The 18,744-nt window shown below is 42.6% G+C and overlaps 1 protein-coding gene and 1 long non-coding RNA gene across 3 annotated transcripts in view; one reads left to right on the top strand and one right to left on the bottom strand.

Annotated features, from left to right (window-relative positions):
- The window catches only part of IL13RA1 (interleukin 13 receptor subunit alpha 1), a 332,178-nt gene that overhangs the window by 222,175 nt on the left and 91,259 nt on the right, over positions 1–18,744 (top strand). For both annotated transcript variants that reach the window (XM_069212531.1, XM_069212532.1), the window contains exon 6: positions 10,434–10,576. In XM_069212531.1, the coding sequence (XP_069068632.1) occupies positions 10,434–10,576 (143 nt within the window). The remainder of the gene's footprint in view (positions 1–10,433; positions 10,577–18,744) is intronic.
- The window catches only part of LOC138264301 (uncharacterized), a 63,636-nt gene that overhangs the window by 10,873 nt on the left and 34,019 nt on the right, over positions 1–18,744 (bottom strand). The window contains exon 3 of the long non-coding RNA XR_011199290.1: positions 3,675–3,868. This is a non-coding gene — a long non-coding RNA (uncharacterized lncRNA). The remainder of the gene's footprint in view (positions 1–3,674; positions 3,869–18,744) is intronic.

The following is an 18,744-nucleotide window of genomic DNA, read 5'->3' as shown; positions in this document are numbered from 1 at the left end:
TGGCAATGTGCATGAAGAGGGAAGAGAGCACAAAAGCAGAAAAGGACAATCACAGAATGGCTCCATGATAAAGCCATACAGTAACTGGTCCCCATTCCCCTGTGCTGCCTCATTCAGGGCCACTGCACCAGAGCCAATACAGATGCTGCATGCGAGCAGCACCAGGATTGGCTTGGGCACTCTGCGCACATTAGGAGGCCGGGGGGGATGTAGCTGAGATTCCCCTCAGCTCCTTAATTTTGCTGGTGGAGATTGGGATCTAGTGCGCGTGTCAGTTTGGACACAGAAAGGCAGCCATCCAGCCCGACATGTACACAGTGTAGACTCGGAGTCTGGATCCAGGTGAGCCAGACTGGCCATGTCTAGTGTCTAGTGCTGTCAATTATTTTAAAGCTCCACCCCCACAGGCTCACATGCACTGCTCTTCTCACTGAAGATTCAGGAACTGTGAGAGACTGGACAACAGCACGGGTGAAAAAAGCTGATGCCACATCCAGAAAAAAAACCTATAATATTTATATATATTTACTTTAAATACATTGGCTAGGAGGGTCACAAATATGGTGGGGCAATGCCCCCATGCCCTAATGGAGGAACAGCCACTGGTGGCATTGTCAAGACAGGCACCTGTGATATAGAGAGCAGGCACACTCCTAGCTGCCAGAGGGCTGCAACACATGCAGCAAGTGCTGAAACATTCTTTGAAACTTGTCCCCCACAGTGCTTATGCTGTTTTTAAGGCTGGCCCCCTTCTTTCTTTCTGTGTTCTTTTACTTATGTATTAAATGTCCCTTGTCTTTGGGGGAAAAATGAGCGGCCTGTGAACCCAGAGTCTATCTTATGATACTATTAAGAGTCTGGTACCTGTTCTGCTGGTATGCTTCTCCTCTGTCCTCACACTCTGTGACCATATATGCTCCTTATCATTGTTGAGTCAGATGGCCTCTCAACTTGTTTGCCAATATAGTGGTCTTTCGCCATCTTTTTGGCTTCAAGAAATCTTTCATATGTAAAGTCAAACAGATGTCAGACTCTGAGGATTGTCCTCAGCTCCAAGAAGAGAAGTCAACAGCTGCCTGGCTACCCAGGGGCAGTCTTGGTAATTTGCAGACCTTTTACACCTTAATCACCAGTGTAGTGTAATGCACTGTAGCTGATGGCTCAGACGGGTGGTACGCTAGGACCACGCCATGCGTAGGGACTGTCGTAACTGCTGCCCTGTGTGCTGATCAGTTCATTTATTGGCTATGGTGACCACCTCTGGTCACAAGGATGAGTGTGTCAGTGTGTGCCTAACGTCATGAGGCAACACCCCTACGGACCTACAAACTACACCAGTCTTTTCAAAGTATGCAAACCATTTACCTTATGAAACCTCTCTCTATACTGACCTTTACAAGTATGCTGCATTACACTTTCTCTCAAAGCCACTATGATGGCAGCTCTTTTGCTGTGTTATGCAGATTTGTAGAATGCATGATTAACCGGATGGGTATCCTGGCCTTTCCACATTTTTCTGGTGACATTTAACAAGGACATCTGTTTACAATTACCGTTTGAACTCATTTTTGTCTTCACAGATGCATCCTTAACAAATATTACACCAGCATTCACCAAAAAGATTCATGAAATTAACGTATTGTCCTGTCCCTTCCTTGTTCCTGTCCTCCTGTAAAGAAGTGGCTTATCAGCCTAAAGAAAAACAACAAACGCTTAAAGATACCATTTTCAACAGGAAAACAGCAAATTACATTCCAGGTCTCTATCAAATAGGGCGTAACCACCCCTTGCATTTTCTATTTAATTTCTTCTATTGAACTACACAAATGATTGCCAGTTCTGAGGTGTGTTTATTTTCACTGTAACAAGGACTAGCAGTGCATAAGCTGGCACAAGGGCAAAAGATGTTGCTCTAGATTTCTTTTTTTCCTGCAAGTGCTTCCTGCGCAAGTGGCTCTGCTTTAGCTAGTCTACTGAAACACTAATCTATAGAGAGGTTGACACATGGCAATCAGTGGCATTGAATCTCCCTGCTCAGTGAGGAGTGGGGCTTGCACTGTATGGTGTGGCTTCACTGGGTTTGTGCGTAGGAGACAATACAGGCAGAAAAAGCTTGTATTGGGCTTCTTGGTGCAGAAGTCTTGCTTCTAGTTGGAGCTAAGGTGCTTTTAAAGTTTTCCCCAACTGCCTGTTGTGGTGCATAGGAAGTTCTCAAGAAAGAGGCATTAGTTGAGAATATCCCTGAGTCGCCAGAAAATTTGAACTACCTGAGATGGGGCAGTAGCTCAAGACCCTACTCCTTTCATGCCTGCATTTCAAGAGAATAGTACATCAGACTGTGGCTGCTGCCTTGTAGGACATACTTTCTCTGCTTAGACTGCCTAAGTGGGAGATCTAGGATGATTTCATATTGCGTTGTCTTCGCATGGAGCCAGAGTCTCATTCTTGGCATGTGTCGTTCTGCGAGGTGCTAGAAAGGGAATAGAAAGAGCTGGCTTGGCTGGTCTTTTCTTGGTACCTAATAAAAAGGCATCACTCAAAGAACTTTATTGATGGCATTCCACCAATTGAAGTGGATTCTTTGATTGGGCATGCTGGTTCTATGGCCCAGTTTTTATAACAGGTCATTCAGGCTCTAGCAGTACAAATGCAACAAGTTCTTGACTGTACAGCTATTATGTTGAAATGGAAGACCAACAAGGTTCCTTTTGGATACATCTTTTGACAGCTTGTGTGTGGTTGCGGTAGAGACAGGGGCAGCCATTGGAGCTATGAGGAGCATTCAGATGAGTTTGTGGAAGACGGAAACAACACAGATTTCTCTCCTAATGCACCAGTCTTTAACTGGAATTCAATTTTTGGTACTGAACTTCAAGATCTTATTAAATAGCCTGGAGAGGACTGAAAGCTTGTTACTCCAGTCACTTCCTAGAGGTCAGGTTTGGTTATAAGAGACCGTTTGGTCCTCCTGCTGCTACAGAAAATGCCATCCAGCCCCTCAGAGGTAGGGGGCTGAAGTGAGGTGCTCCTGCTACGGAACAATCTTGGCCCTAATCTTCAACACCAGTTCCCCCTCATCAAATGCATGAATATCCAGCCGAGGGCCTACTGAAGACTTTTTGGGAAATCTGGAAGGCGTTAATTCCAGATTATTGGGTACTCAATATCATTGATCAATGCTACATGATCCAGTTCACAGCCTTTCCACCAGACTTGTTTTGAGTGACTCCATTCCAATGTTCTGTGGAACATCAGCAAGCACCCGAAAAGGGAATACATGACCTTCTGGAAAAAGGTGTATGGAAACAGGGAGTATCCATTTCAGAACCATCTGGAACTACAAACAGTGAACACATGTAGAAAGAACAAAGTTTCCATGTGGTACAGCAACAAAAATTGAAACACAATAAATGCAGATGTTAAATTCATTAGGCATCAATAAAAGAAAGGAACGAGAACCACAAACTTTGAAAATATGAGTCATTTACTACTTCAGAAAGTGCTCAGTGCTTGCATATGTGCACACAGTAGTAGACAGACTAAAAGTGTAAAACTCGATGGCAATAGAGCCACATGGCAAATGGAACCTGCTTGGATTGACTAATCCACTGACCTATAATCTTCTATATGCATAGTGTCATTGATTGTCAATTTATGTTGTTCTGTTGTCTTACCTGTGGTTGATGGGGCATCGGGACAGAAATTGCTGAAGCCAGTTGACTCTCTGAAGCTTGACACATTGTAGTTCCTCCACTTCTAGTTGAGGTAGAAAAACCTCAAGGTTTGCAGGATGGCCATCTGCAGTTTTTAGGACCCTTTAAATAGCTAGATTTGCTATTTGAGGATATTGCTCCTTTGTAATAGACATCTGAAAGATTCATATGAATTCTCCATCAACACAAAGTTTTACCTAAAACACTGAAGACATATTCTGAGAACTGTTATAAAACGTTATTTCTTTATTAATTTATACATTTATTATTTTATGCCTATTTGGAATTAGGACTTTGTTAGTAAAGTTAACAACAGTGAAACAAGAAGTCTGTGCCCTATGTTTAAAGATGACTTGCAGTTTTTGTGCCAGCCCTCCCCACTTACCTTGGAGAAATGCTCACCATCTTTGGTGGTTCTCAGCACACTCACAGCCAGGACACCACCAGACTGCAGACATAAACCCTGATTATGAGTGGGAGCTGTAAATTCTGACCTGTGGGTAAACTCCTGTTTACTCACAGGTCATAATTACACTTTTGGCTGTATTTAATACATCCAGTAAATATCAAATGCATTAATCACCACCACTGTCGTTTTAAACCAGTTTTTATTGTAATTGGTACAAAGGTGGAGCACAATATGACAGCACATTTGATTGTAATAGAGCAGAGCAGTGTCCGCTCCCACTCTGGAACCTCCGCAATAACTGCAGATCTTTCCCAATTACATGAATTAAGTATTGCATTGGAAACAGTCTACACAACCAATGAAACTACAACAGTGGGCAGCGGCAGCAGGTAACTCTATCAACGTTTCACCAATGTTCGAGAACCCCCTGTAGTGTCATGCACATTTTACAACGGAACACTTTTAGCTCTGAACGGACTCCATAGCAGTGAGATGTAATTCCTAGAGCAGTATGCAACAAAAACTTTGTTTAGAATGTTGGAGTTCACAGGTACACGCTGTGGAATGAAGATGTGTGATTTACAGCTCTGTGAATGGTGTAGTAATTGGCATACACTCAGGGTGGGTAGGACACTACAACTTGGGACCAGATAGGAGATACATAACCTGAAGAAGGACACTGCTCTCCCAGAGAGTTTGCTGTGGTTGAGGCAAACTGCTTGTGCATGCCACGGGTGCCTTTGTTGAAGTGCCAAGTCGACAGTTGGCATATGTGAAGTCAAAGCACAACTCCAGCCAATGTAAAGCACTTGAATACAAAAAAACTTCACTATAAGTATGCGCATCGTTGGTCAAGAAGCTACTACCAAGATCATACCAAAAGGTACTGCGCTGCCACACAAAATAAAGTTATACATTGTCCGCTGAAGGCAGATAGAACCACGTTTTGCAAAGTGCAGTCAAAGACAATCTTAATTTAACACATAGGATTGCGAATAATAGTGTTGGTTGACAGAACAAGTAAAAAGAAAGCATGTCCAATTCTTGAAGTGGCACACCACCAAAGCTAGCTGCCAGGTGGCAGCCCAGAACAACTCCAGAGGTCTCCACAAGTGACGAGGCTCCAATGGAGACCAAGAAAAAGGTCTAAACTCCAAAAACGGTCCTGGATGACCCGTTGATTGATCCATCATCGGGTCTCATTAAAGATGCAGATTCTCAGGGACAGCTGACGCATTGAAGGAGCTCCACCTTCAATGCCAGCCACTCCCATGAACAGTTATCATGCTGCCACTTTCCTGAAACCACCACCACCTTTTGAAGCTGCCAAAAAGCTAAATATTGGCAATAGATGGATTGCTTGGGTAATGACCTTTGAAGATGTCATTGATGTCCTTGATGAGACTGATAACAGAAAGATCATCAAATCCTAAAAGTTTTGCTGGTGATAGTGTGAAAGAAGTCATAAAAAATGCTGAAAACTGACAAAGAAGTCATGTACTATTAGATTAAAAATGCTTTGTATCTCAAGTTCGATCCAGTACCAATCGTTGAGTACATATGATATGTTTTCAGTCCGGAAAATCAAAACGTTGGTGAAACTATTGATGAATTTGTGGGAAGACTTGATGCATTCATCAAACACTGAGTTCAATGAATTTAATGATGAAGAAGCTATGCGTCTTAGAGTTATTTATGGATGTTTGTCAGATTCATTCTTGCAGCGAATGATGAGAGAAAATGTTAGTCTGAAGCAAGTGTTGATGGCTGCCGGAGCTGAGGAATGTGCTGAGAGACAAGTTGCTGACATGGATGCCGGAGGTGCCCACAGCGAATCTGTCATAAGTGTGCAAAATAATTAGAAGCAAAAGACCGAAGGACACAAAGTGATGTCTACACATAAAAAGAAGTTGTGTTTTAGGTGTAGATTTTCATTTCCACACAAAGGAAAGTGTCCTGCCATTGGATAGACATGTAAAGTCTGCAGGAAAGAGAACCATTTGTGATGGTGTGTCAAGCGAAGTAAAAAGTAAGTGCGTCACTAGGCAAAGACCAAAGGCCGCCAGAGCATTCTAGAAACAACGCTAAATCCACACCCACAAGGCCAAGCAGAGACATCATTTGAGGCAAATTGATACCAAACAAAGTGGATCATCATTTAAATCATTGTCAAACAGTTTATCCACGTCAATAACAAGTGAAAGTGAAGAAAGTGTGTGTGCCTTGTCAATGTTTACATCAGAGAAACATGCACATGTTGGACATGGCACCTGTAAAGAAAAATGTCAGTCAAAGAAAAGTTGACATGCCAAAGGAGCTAAATCATACAAACACTGTCCAAAGATTATATTGAAATTAAGTTAAATGGGTGTTCAGTACCTTTCATTACAAACAGTGGTGCATCGATAAACATAATACTTGAAGAGAAATTCAATGAACTATGTCCATTACCCCAGCTCATGCCATTGAAGACTAAAGTGTATGCTTGGGCTGCATTGATGCCCATAAAGAGTCAAGGTTCATTTGTAGCAACAGTGAAACATAAAGCGAAGGTACAAGCAATGATTCCTGTGCCCAAAGTGCAGCGTTAAGTGCCTGTTTACTCAGTTTCAACACGGTTGCTGATAGGGGACTGATTTCTGTGAATTACAGCATGAATGCTCATCACAAAATAGTAAGTCAATTCCCTTCAGTGTTTCATGGTTTAGTAAAGCTTAAGACAATGAAAGTAAAGCTGCATATTAATGAGGATGCCTGTCCTGTTGCTCAGAGACATAAACAAATTGCTTTTAATTTTCAAGAAGCTGTTGAACAAGAACATGAATAATTACTTAAGCATGATATTATTGAGTGTTCCACTGGTCCAGCAGCATGGGTTTCTCCCACAGTAGTAGTGCCCAAAAAGGACAGTGAAGGAGCTGTGCACATCTTCATTTGACATGTCAGGCAAACAGAATAATTGAACGATAACCACATCAAGGTCCACATATTGCTGGCACAATTTAATGGTGCATAGGTCTTTTCTGACCTTGATTTAAGTAAAGGTTATCATCAGTTGAAACTTGAAGAAAGTTGCAGATGCATTACAACCTTTTCTACACATGTTGGTGTGTTTAGATACAGGAAACTTGGTTTTGGTGTGTCATTACAACCTTTTCTACACATGTTGGTTTGTTTAGATACTTAGTTTCGGTATGTCATCAGCTGCAGAAATTTTTTAAGATGTAATTCAAGATATCAGACAGCCTCTGGGGAATGCATTCAATTATAACGATGACCTATTTGTCGGAGCTACACAGAAAGATTACGATAGAGTTCTCACACAAGTATGCCGTTTACTCATTGATGCCGGATTGACTTTAAATGCAGACGAGTGTAAGTTCAACAAGACTAAACTAAAATTCTTTGGCCATATCTTTTCTGATAGGGTATGGCACCTGATCCCCCAAAGGTACAAGCTCTGTCAAATACTGGTCCCCCAAAACATGTTTCAATGGTATGTTCTTTTTTTGGCATGGCCAGTTACTGTTTAAGGTACATACAGGACTTAGCCACTGTTAGTGCTCCATTGCAAGAGTTGACAAAGAAAAATGTTTCTTTTCAATGGTCACAAGACTGAGAAATTTCAAGAGAATCAAAGATGCCATTGAAAATGCTACTGGAATGGCATACTTCAATCCAACGCTTCATGTAGAGGTTGTAGTTGACGCTAACCCAGTCGGGGCAGATGCCCAAATGCTCAATGGCATATTGTGGCCTATGCCAGAAGAAGTTTGTCCCAAACAAAACATGCTTACTCATAACTTAATAAGGAAAAATTGGTTGTGGTATGGGCTTCTGAACATTTCCTTGGATTCCTGTATGGAAAACCTATTATGATGGTAACTGATCATCAAGCTTTGCTGACCATCTTTGGCAATCCAAAAACGAAGATGCCTTCTCACACTGAATGATGGGGACTCCGATTGCAAGTATATGATTATACAATTGTGCATCGTCCAGGAAAGGATCATAATTCTGCTGACTACTTTTCAAGAGTGCCTATACAAAGTCATAGTACTCCATCCAAGACAGCTGAAGTCTACATTACTTTCATTGTCAAGTCAAGTACACCAGCTGCTATCTTGTTAGCCCAGATCATAAGTGCCATGAGCCACGACAGTGATCTGTTGAAGTCAAGGCATTATTACACATCAGTCATGGAACCGACACACAACCTCTTACCAATGACAGTGAATATCAAAAATACGAAAATGTCACTGATGAGTTCTCCATAACTCAAGAAGGAGTTATACTGTGAGGGTTGAGAATCCTAATTCCAGAAAGTCTGCAACAGAAAGTAATTTAATCGGCTTTCGAAGGACATTGTGATATTATTGCCAGAAAGAAAGCTCTCCAAGATTGAGTTTGGTTTCCATATTTAGATGAAAGAGTTGAAAAGGAACGCAAGGCCTGTCATATATGCAGCGGCCTTTCTACCAGTGTTACTCAACATACTTTAAACATATCAAAACTCACTAAACATGCATGGGAGGGATTAGCTACTGACTTCTTTTGGCCACTTTATAATGGACATCATTTAATGGTGATTATAGATGAATACTCATGTTTCTCATTTGTTGAAGATCTCTCATTTACGACTCACAAATGAGTCATAGGAAAGCTTAATGGCATCTTCTTGACATGTGGCGTTCCAGCCATTGTGAAGTCTAACAATGCCCACCCTTTATCAGTAAAGAATTTAAAGAATTCCTGGAACATCTGAACATAAAGCATCAAAAGAGTTGCTTTTGTTTAGCGTTTTATGAGTATGTTAAAAAAAAGCAGTGCACCGTGCAACTCTTGAAGCTCAGTTTGAAAACAGTACTAAATTCTACTCTACAAGCTTATTGTTCAACACCCCACTCAACCTCAGATGAAAGTCCTGTGACTTTGATATTTGAGAGAGCAATGACAACCAAGTTACCTCAACGGACCAACAAGGGAGACCAAAGTGAGAATATGATTCGCACAAGGGATTTGATTAATAAGCAGAAAATGAAAGCTTATGCAGAAAAGAGGCAGCGTGCAAGGGGCATCTTGGATCACCCAACAGATGTGCAAAAGAAAATCTGATGCTCCCTATAATGATGTCACTTTCCAAGTGGTGTCTACCATGGAACACATGGTGACTGCCCAGTGCCCTGTGAAGTCTATTACCAGAGACCCTTCTCACTTTAGGCCTGTGATTCATCAGTCTTCAACTCGAAATGGTGAAAGAAAAAAAGCCCTAAGGGGATAGGGCATGGCCAGATGTGGGCCCTTGCTCACTGTGCCACTGAATTCAATCTGAAACATGGTGAGCAAAGGAACAATGGATTCATCCCAGATCTGTGACAGGGTGTGAGTGTTTGAAAGGTTTCATCACCTGTCCATCATCTTGTTATGTTGCTATATTTGCCCTAAGTCTCCAGGGTATGTCCAGTTGTGGGCCCCTTGCTTGCTGTGACACTGGATTCAAGCTAGCCTGACTCATAGGCTGGGGGGACACTACACACCCCATGCACACACAGCACACATAGGTGGGACTCAGTGGGGGGGGGGAACGGAGCCTATGGGTGTGGCAAAGCAGACAAGCGGGGGGAGAGTGAAGGGGTAGAGGGGAGAGGGAAGCAAGACAGTCATAGACATTCCAGTGCGCTATTAAACCTGCCGAAATTTAACAGGGGAAATTGTATACTATTTATTAAACCATGTGGATTTTGGTGTGTGAAACACTGAAATCCAAGATTTTCCCCTCAAACTTGTGACATGTGTTATTTATCGCTCACGATAACTAATGTACCCGATGGTATCATTATTTATCATGTCTGAAAAATAACACCTGAACTCATAGTCAGGGCCTAAATGTGAAAAACAAACTGAAAAGACAACAGGCCTTTTTCATCCATGCACCCTGCATCTAGAACAATGTCCTTCTATTCATCAGAACTGCTCCAACAACAGCTCCATTGTAGCTAAGTGTGAAAAACTCGCCTCTTTAAAGAACACTGCATCACAATGCATTAACTGACCCGCTTCCCCTCCAATTACTTATTCACTTTATGTTTTGGTCATGTACAGAGCTCCGCTTCCTTTTGGCTAGTTTTGAGCTACAGAAATACCATCTCAATAAAAATACAATGATGTTAGAGGGTACATACATGTGGTCTTTCTGAGTGGAAGAACCACCTCTGGAACCTTTCAGCAATTAGAAGCTAATTGAAAACATGTAAAGGAAGGTGGTGAAATGATGACGCTTTATCGGTCTCACTGTAGTTATTGTGTTTCAGTGCGTCCCGGTCCTCCGAACATCACTGTAACAAAACCCTCCATCGACAGAATACATGTGAAGTGGAACGATACCTCTTGGGCTTTCAAAGACTATGAAGTGCAAAGCAAAGACAGCAAATCACAGAAGTGGACGACCTATTACGTAAGTTACTCATAAAACCCTTATATTGCATTGCATAGTGTTACATCCATGTCAAAGTGGTCTAGAACACACAAAGCTACATCATCTAAAATCATGCAAAGTAGTATGACCTGGCTTTGCATGTAATATTAGCGCCAATCAGTAAAATTAAATCTCAGGTTAATTCCACATATATTTTCATGTAAATTACACACTTTATTCAAAGTTCAATGTTCCTTTGTTCGTCATCCACATGAAAAGAATTGTTCTTCAAGGTGTGCCTCGAGTTCAAAACTCACACAGGACACTGCTTGATTTGCCGATGTGCAGTGGCACAACTCTAATTTGTGGTTGGCCGTGTATGTACTACAGCACTGAATATTTTCTTGCAGCATTGCTTTGCACGAATCTTGGTAAACCTTCCCCTCTGATTCTTACTAGCGCTCAAGAGTTAGGCTGTATTTTGGTAACATTTTAAAATCAAGTCTTTGGTGTATGATGGGAGGTATCTGGGTGTGTCCTGTTCCTCTGTATGCAGTAAGTGCAGGGCATACTTTTACAGGGCATAGCCACAGGTTATCACCTGAGTGTCCAGTGTCCTAATACAGGGCAGAAGATGCCATTGGTGATGTCATATGTGATGTGATTTATGATGTAATTTGTGAAGTTGGATGTGAGATCATAAGAAGAATGGGAGGGGCTTATGATTGTGTAACTAACCACATATTGTAAAATTCCAGTGTTTTTGAGGATTGCTGTGTAACATAATGTACCTTTGAAGTTATTTGGCCACATTATGTCCTGTGCTCAGTAGCCCACCATGCAGTCCCGCTGTGGTCATGCCCTGGAGTATATTGCACATAGCACATTTTAAGGTCATGCGCTGTGCACTGTACCCCTGGCAACTGTATCAGCAGGGCAGGGCAGCAGCTCATGCCTTGTTGGCATTGCTTACAGAGGCAAAGCAATGGCATTTTAGAATGACTGGGCATACCATGTCATGCCATATGCATAGTTTATCTGCTACCTTACATACATTTTCAAACATACTTAAAGGCTTGCAGAAAAAATATATCCTGTGTACCTTGGGAAGTATTTTAGCCAAACTTAATTGAAACCAGTAGTGCTTCTGGTCTCATTTCCAGCCTGAACGTTTGCTAAGGTTAGATGCAACTTCAACAGCAACCAGCCGACTTTTGAAGTTGGTCTTGCATTCAGTAACTTCATCCAAATGTGAGTGCTCATGTCATATGGTCAGTGTACTTTGAACGCAAGACCTTACCTTTGACCGTGTACTGGGTTCAGCACCTTAGAGAAATGTCATGGTGCCCAGTTTTGACCAGTGTGCTTGATCATGTGTGAAGTCATGCATAGTGTATTGGGGAGCTGGGTGAGTTGTGGTTATGTTGCTTACCATAACTGCGGAGTGCCAGAAATGTTTATATTTTGGTTCATAATTGTAGAGTCACTTCAAACCAACTTTCTAGTTGGATTTCTGTTCTTGCCCATGCACAGCAGGCTGGGGGGCACAGGTTTGGTTTTTCAGTCAAGCCCTGTATCCATTACTTTCCCTACTGTCTCAATTGTGCATGGCCTCTAGTCATGCCTTACAGAAAAAATGCTATTAAATGATGTAATACTGTATAAAAGCCACACAAATCGAATTGTGACAGAAAACAGTAAAGCAACCCAGGAGTGTGCTGCTAAAGTCTTCAGAGAAAGAAGCTGTAGAGGCCACCCTTTGTAATAAGAGCAATCTGAGGTTTGAATAGCACACATGAACATATAGAAAAATATGAAAATGTAATGTCTGCCGATATTAAGCCCTAAACTAACAAGATCTTGAGTAAATAACCACGGCAAACACTTTCACTGCCAGGAGAATCTATATCACTCACAAATACAGCGTACCACTGGTTAGTGTACATGTTTAAAATTTAAGGCCTTAAGATAACTGATATTCACTCTAAAAAAAAGAATCACAATCATAGATTTTAATAGAAAACAGTGTGAAGGTAAAGGTATCAAGGTAGTATTTAAAAGGTCTATGCACCAATCCATAAAATCTTGAGTGTTCATGTCCCAAATTCTATTCAGATATTAAAGTACAGCCTCCAGGGTTTTTTTTTTATCCAGGAGGAAATGCATTTGGCAAGATATATAAACAGCAATATTGAAGTCCAACTAGACACAATCCAAGCCCACAACAGGCCATAGGGAATGAGAGGTAAGATTGTTAGGTTTCGGGAAGAATAATAGAATGAAAGTTGGAAAGCCTATGTCCATTAGTTAGAGATGTAAATTTGGAATTAAATACAAGCAGAGAGCCTAAGGCTAGAGAGCTAGTGTGTCAGTCATCACAGTATCTAAGCCTTCAGCTGATGGCATTACTACATTAAGCAGTACCCCTCATGGTACCCCAAAGGTATGTAGTTTTGCTAAGTTAGACAACATGATGCTAGTGGAAGGAAAGGAAGATTTGCTACCGGAAGGAGCTGTGTTAGAAATTGGTACCCATTCAACATTTAGATGAAGAGATGAACAAGGAGAAGCCTTTGTGTCCTACATGACTGAGTATAGTTTAGAAAAAAGAAATAAAGATCCCAAGTTGATACCATTGTGCAACGTACTATTCATGGGCTAAGGAAGAGATGTTTAACTGATATCACTTTACTTGGATGTGGTGGATAATAAATGAATGTTGCAGTGACCACTACCTATTAACGCTACTTGTTAGTCTGTAAGATTAAAAAAAGGCCCTCTGGCACTTGAATGTATATAAGCTTTGCAGAAACAAATCGGACCTAGTGGTATTGCTTTTAACAAGAAAAGTATAAGGTGGAAAAAACAAGTTCAAGAAAGGTATATTCCCAATCTTTTTGTGATAGTCGCTCAGTATCAAGTGGAGAAACTGTGAAGGCATGGTTGAGAACTTCAAAGTTTGTTTATCCATTGAGGTTGATAACGCGTCCCTTTATGATAATTTATTACACATCAGGACTCGTTTTAGGCCAATGAATCTTTTGACCCAGTTGAGAGACACCTTAGGACGAGATAGCTAATCAATATGTCAATCAATACGTCAATAATGTCATCAATATTTATCATAACAATACATTTCACTTTAGTCAAAGTCATTAATAAATTCAAAACACTACCATGACCTTGCAGTCATGAATAGCCACGCCAGTTTAGTAGAATTTTATGAGTTTTATTCCCTATTGGTTACAATTCTAAAAGCAGATGTGTTAATCTCAAAACCAAGAAACATAATAACATAGTCATAATATGGCAATTTTGATAAGATTTAATTAACCCCTTAGCTGCTGGGCCTTTTCCCCCCCCGTGCTGAGCACTTTTTTGGCTATTTGGGGTAGTTTGCGCTTAGGGCTTCATAACTTTTTGTCCACATAAGCTAACCACGTCAAATTTGCGTCCTTTTTTTCCAACATCCTAGGGATTCTAATGGTACCCAGAGTTTGTGGTTTACCCTGGAGGAGACCAAGAAAATAGCCAAAATACAGTGAAAATTTAGTTTTTTCCAGAAAAATGGGAAAAAAGGGCCGCCGAAGAAGGCTTGTGGTTTTTTCCCTGAAAATGCCATCAACAAAGGGTTTCTGGTGCTGAAATCACTATCTTCCCACCTTTCAGGAACGGGCAGACTTGAATCAGAAAACCACATTTTCCAACACAAATTTGGCATTTTACTGGGACATACCCCATTTTTACTATTTTTGGTGCTTTCAACCTCCTTCCAGTTAGTGACAGGAATGGGTGTGAAACCAATGCTGGATCCCGGAAAGCTAAACATTTCTGAAAACTAGACAAAATTCTGAATTCAGCAAGGGGTCATTTGTGTAGATCCTACAAGGTTTTCCTACAGAAAATAACAGCTGAAATAAAAAAATATTGAAATTGAGCTGAAAACAACAGCCATTTTTCTTTATGTTTTACTCTGTAACTTTTTCCTGCGATGTCAGATTTCTGAAAGCAATATACCGTTTTGTCTGCTGGACTCTTCTGGTTGCGGGGATATAAAGGGCTTATAGGTTCATCAAGAACCCTAGGTAGCCAGAGCCAATAAATGAGGTGCACCCTGCAGTTGGTTTTCATTCTATACTGGGTATACAGCAATTCATTTGCTGAAATATGAGGAGTGAAAAAGAGGTATCAAGAAAACCTTTGCATTTCCAAAATGGGATCAAGATAAGGTTTTGAGGAGCAGTGGTTATTTGCACATCTTTGAATTCCGAGGTGCCCATACTAGCATGTGAATTGCAGGGCATTTCTCAAATAGACGTCTTTTTTACACACTCTCTTATATTTGGAAGGAAAAAATGTAGAGAAAGATAAGGGCCAATAACACTTGTTTTACTATTCTATGTTCCCCCAAGTCTCCCGATAAAAATGATACCTCACTTGTGTGGGTAGGCCTAGCGCCCGCGACAGGAAATGCCCCAAAACACAACGTGGACACATCCCATTTTTTCACAAAATACAGAGCTGTTTTTTTGCAAAGTGCCTACCTGTAGATTATGGCCTCTAGCTCAGCCGGCACCTAGGGAAACCTACCAAACCTGTACATTTTTGAAAACTAGAGACCTAGGGGAATCCAAGATGGGGTGACTCGCGGGGCTCTGACCAGGTTCTGTTACCCAGAATCCTTTGCAAACCTCAAAAAGTGGCTAAAAAAACATGTTTTCCTCACATTTCGGTGACAGAAAGTTCTGGAATCTGAGAGGAGCCTCAAATTTCCTTCCACCCAGCGTCCCCCCAAGTCTCCCGATAAAAATGATACCTCACTTGTGTGGGTAGGCCTAGCGCCCGCGACAGGAAATGCCCCAAAACACAACGTGGACACATCACAGAAAACAGAGCTGTTTTTTGCAAAGTGCCTACCTGTAGATTTTGGCCTCTAGCTCAGCCGGCACCTAGGGAAACCTACCAAACCTGTACATTTTTGAAAACTAGAGACCTAGGGGAATCCAAGATGGGGTGACTCGCGGGGCTCTGACCAGGTTCTGTTACCCAGAATCCTTTGCAAACCTCAAAAAGTGGCTAAAAAAACATGTTTTCCTCACATTTCGGTGACAGAAAGTTCTGGAATCGGAGAGGAGCCTCAAATTTCCTTCCACCCAGCGTCCCCCCAAGTCTCCCGATAAAAATGATACCTCACTTGTGTGGGTAGGCCTAGCGCCCGCGACAGGAAATGCCCCAAAACACAACGTGGACACATCACAGAAAACAGAGCTGTTTTTTGCAAAGTGCCTACCTGTAGATTTTGGCCTCTAGCTCAGCCGGCACCTAGGGAAACCTACCAAACCTGTGCATTTCTGAAAACTAGAGACCTAGGGGAATCCAAGGAGGGGTGACTTGCGGGGCTCGGACCAGGTTCTGTTACCCAGAATCCTTTGCAAACCTCAAAAAGTGGCTAAAAAAACAAGTTTTCCTCACATTTCGGTGACAGAAAGTTCTGGAATCTGAGAGGAGCCACAAATTTCCTTCCACCCAGCGTTCCCCCAAGCCTCCCAATAAAAATGATACCTCACTTGTGTGGTTAGGCCTGGTGCCTGCGACAGGAATAGATCACACAACGGTCAATGTTGGTCCTTACGTGAGGCAGCTGTTGACCCTGGGGTGATCCATTCCTGACACAGACACTAGGTGTAGGCACTCAAGTGGGGTAGTGTTTTTATCAGGACAGGTGAGGAGTCACTGGGTGGTAGGAATATTGTGGATCCCAGCATATTCCTGTAGTTTGTGTGACAGAAATGCGAGAAAAATTGAGTTTTTTTTCAACATTTCAGCTTTGCAGGGTATTCTGGGTAAGAAAACTTTGGGGAAGCCACACAAGTCACACCTCTGTGGACTCCCCCGAATGTCTAGTTTCCAGAAATGTTTGGGTTTAGTGTGTTTCTCTATATGGCCGCTGAATCCAGGACCAAAAACACAGGTGCCTGCCTTACAAAACCAGTTTGTTTTGCCATGGATAATTTTGATGTCTCCACAATATGATTTGGGTGGTGGAATTTGGGGCTGAACTAAATTGGGGAGCTCCCAAGAGAGCACTCTCTCTCTGCTTGCCGCCGCATTCACCTGCTCTCTGGGTTGTCCTAACCCACTATTACCCAGTTGCACAAACAGCTTGCGAAGGGACAGCAGGACTGTCCTCATCACCTCCCTCATAATGTACTGGAAGAGGAGTTATCGAATGGGACTCCTCTGACTGAAAAATCACTCCCAGAGTCTGCGCCATTGTCCTATCCCTCAGATGCTGTCTCAGTATCTGATGTCTCAGTCTCTGATCCTATGTCAGAGCGGTCCTCTATAACCTGAGTGCAGGCAGCAGTCATCCATCAAGATGCCATCTCTGCTATTGGCTAAACTGTTGCTCTAAAACACTAGCCTACGTAGACAGTCACAAAATCGATGGTGTGTGTGAGATACGTGCAACAGTAGAGGCCACCTTACCTGCGCTTCTTCCCTCAATCAGCACGTACTTTCAAGACACTCAAAAAACACCTTGTCACATACCATTCGTCACAGTCTTTAGCACCTCCTGCGCCCAGTCCAACAATCATTATTGGTGCTCCCACTCCCTCCTCCTCGGATTCCCTCATTACCACCCAGCAAAAGTGCCCTTCATCTCTCCATAGACTTTGCTAATGTACTCAGCTATTTACATAAAATACAGATTTGCTCTTTGCAGTAGGCATATAAACCTTCTGCGCTTCTTTATGGCACTAAAACTGCCACTAGACAAGTCGGACCCTTTTCCCCCCAGGGAAACCACACACATATTGACAAAAGTGATATATATATGACAGCCAATCACCTGAAACTCAACTCAAGCAAAACCGAAATAATCCTCTTTGGCCCACACAAAAACACCTGGGACCCCTCATGGTGGCCCACCACGCTAGGCCCTGCACCCACCCCCGCCAACCACGCACGCAACCTCAGCATCATCCTAGACTCCTCCCTCTCGATGACCCAACAAATCAACGCTCTCACCTCCTCATGCTTCAACACACTCCGTATACTGAAAAACATTCAAATGGATCCCCACAGAGACCAGAAAAACTGTCACTCACGCACACATCAGCAGCAGGCTTGATTACGGAAACGCCCTCTACGCCGGCACCACTCTAAAACTCAAGCGCAAACTACACGCATCTAGAACTCAGCAGCACGACTCATCCTCGACCTCCGCCGACACGAACACATCTCTCCACACCTCAAATCCCTCCACTGGCTCCCCATTGACAAAAGGATCACCTTCAAGATCCTCATCCTCGCACACAAATCACTCCACAACACAGGCCCTGCCTACCTCAACGAGAGTCACCTTCCACACCCCCACACGAAACGTCCGCTCAGCTGACCTCTCTCTCGCCTCTGTCCCCCGCATCAAACACGCCACCACCGGGGGCAGATCCTTCTCCTACCTTGCACCCAAAACCTGGAACGCCCTCACAACCCACCTTCGCAAGACCCAAAACCTACTTCTTTTCAGGAAGGGCCTCAAAACCTGGCTTTTCGAACAGTGAACCTCCCAGCCCCTTTCCCTCCCCCCGCCCCCCCCAAGCGCCTTGAGACCCTCACAGGTGAGTAGCACACTTTATAAATCTCTTTGGTATATATAGATCTACCTCTATATATATATATATATATATATCTATGTACATAGATATATCTATAGATATATCCATGTACATAGATATATCTATCTACATAGATATATAAATATAGATCTATATATAGATCTATTTTTTTTAGTTGTTGTATGGTTTCCTTGGGGGCCAAAATGGCCCCCAGGGAAACCCTACAACATCTAAAAAAAAATTGCCCCCACAGGGGGTCACCCTGCCCACGGGCGACCCCCTGTCATTTTATTTATTTTTTATTTTTATTTTTTTGCAAAAAAAAACAATTCCCTGGGGGGGGGGGGGGGGCGCGATCGCGCCCCCCCCCCCCCCCCCCACCCCCAGGGGGCACCTACCTTTTTTTTTTTAATTATGCTGCGATCGGGGGCCAGGAAACACTTTGAGAAGGCCTCGTAAGAAAGGGGAGACTCTCCCCTTTCTTACGAGGCCTTCTCAAACTGTTTCTGGCCCCCGATCGCAGCTGTGCTGCTATCGGGGGCCAGAAACTGTCCTGTCTCCCACTCCTGGAATCCTCCCTCCGGT

The sequence above is a fragment of the Pleurodeles waltl genome, chromosome 2_1 (genome assembly GCF_031143425.1).
Source record: "Pleurodeles waltl isolate 20211129_DDA chromosome 2_1, aPleWal1.hap1.20221129, whole genome shotgun sequence".
Classification (NCBI taxonomy): Eukaryota; Metazoa; Chordata; class Amphibia; order Caudata; family Salamandridae; genus Pleurodeles; species Pleurodeles waltl.
The sequence above is the reverse complement of the archived record's forward strand: the minus strand, read 5'-3'. Positions and strand labels throughout refer to the sequence as shown.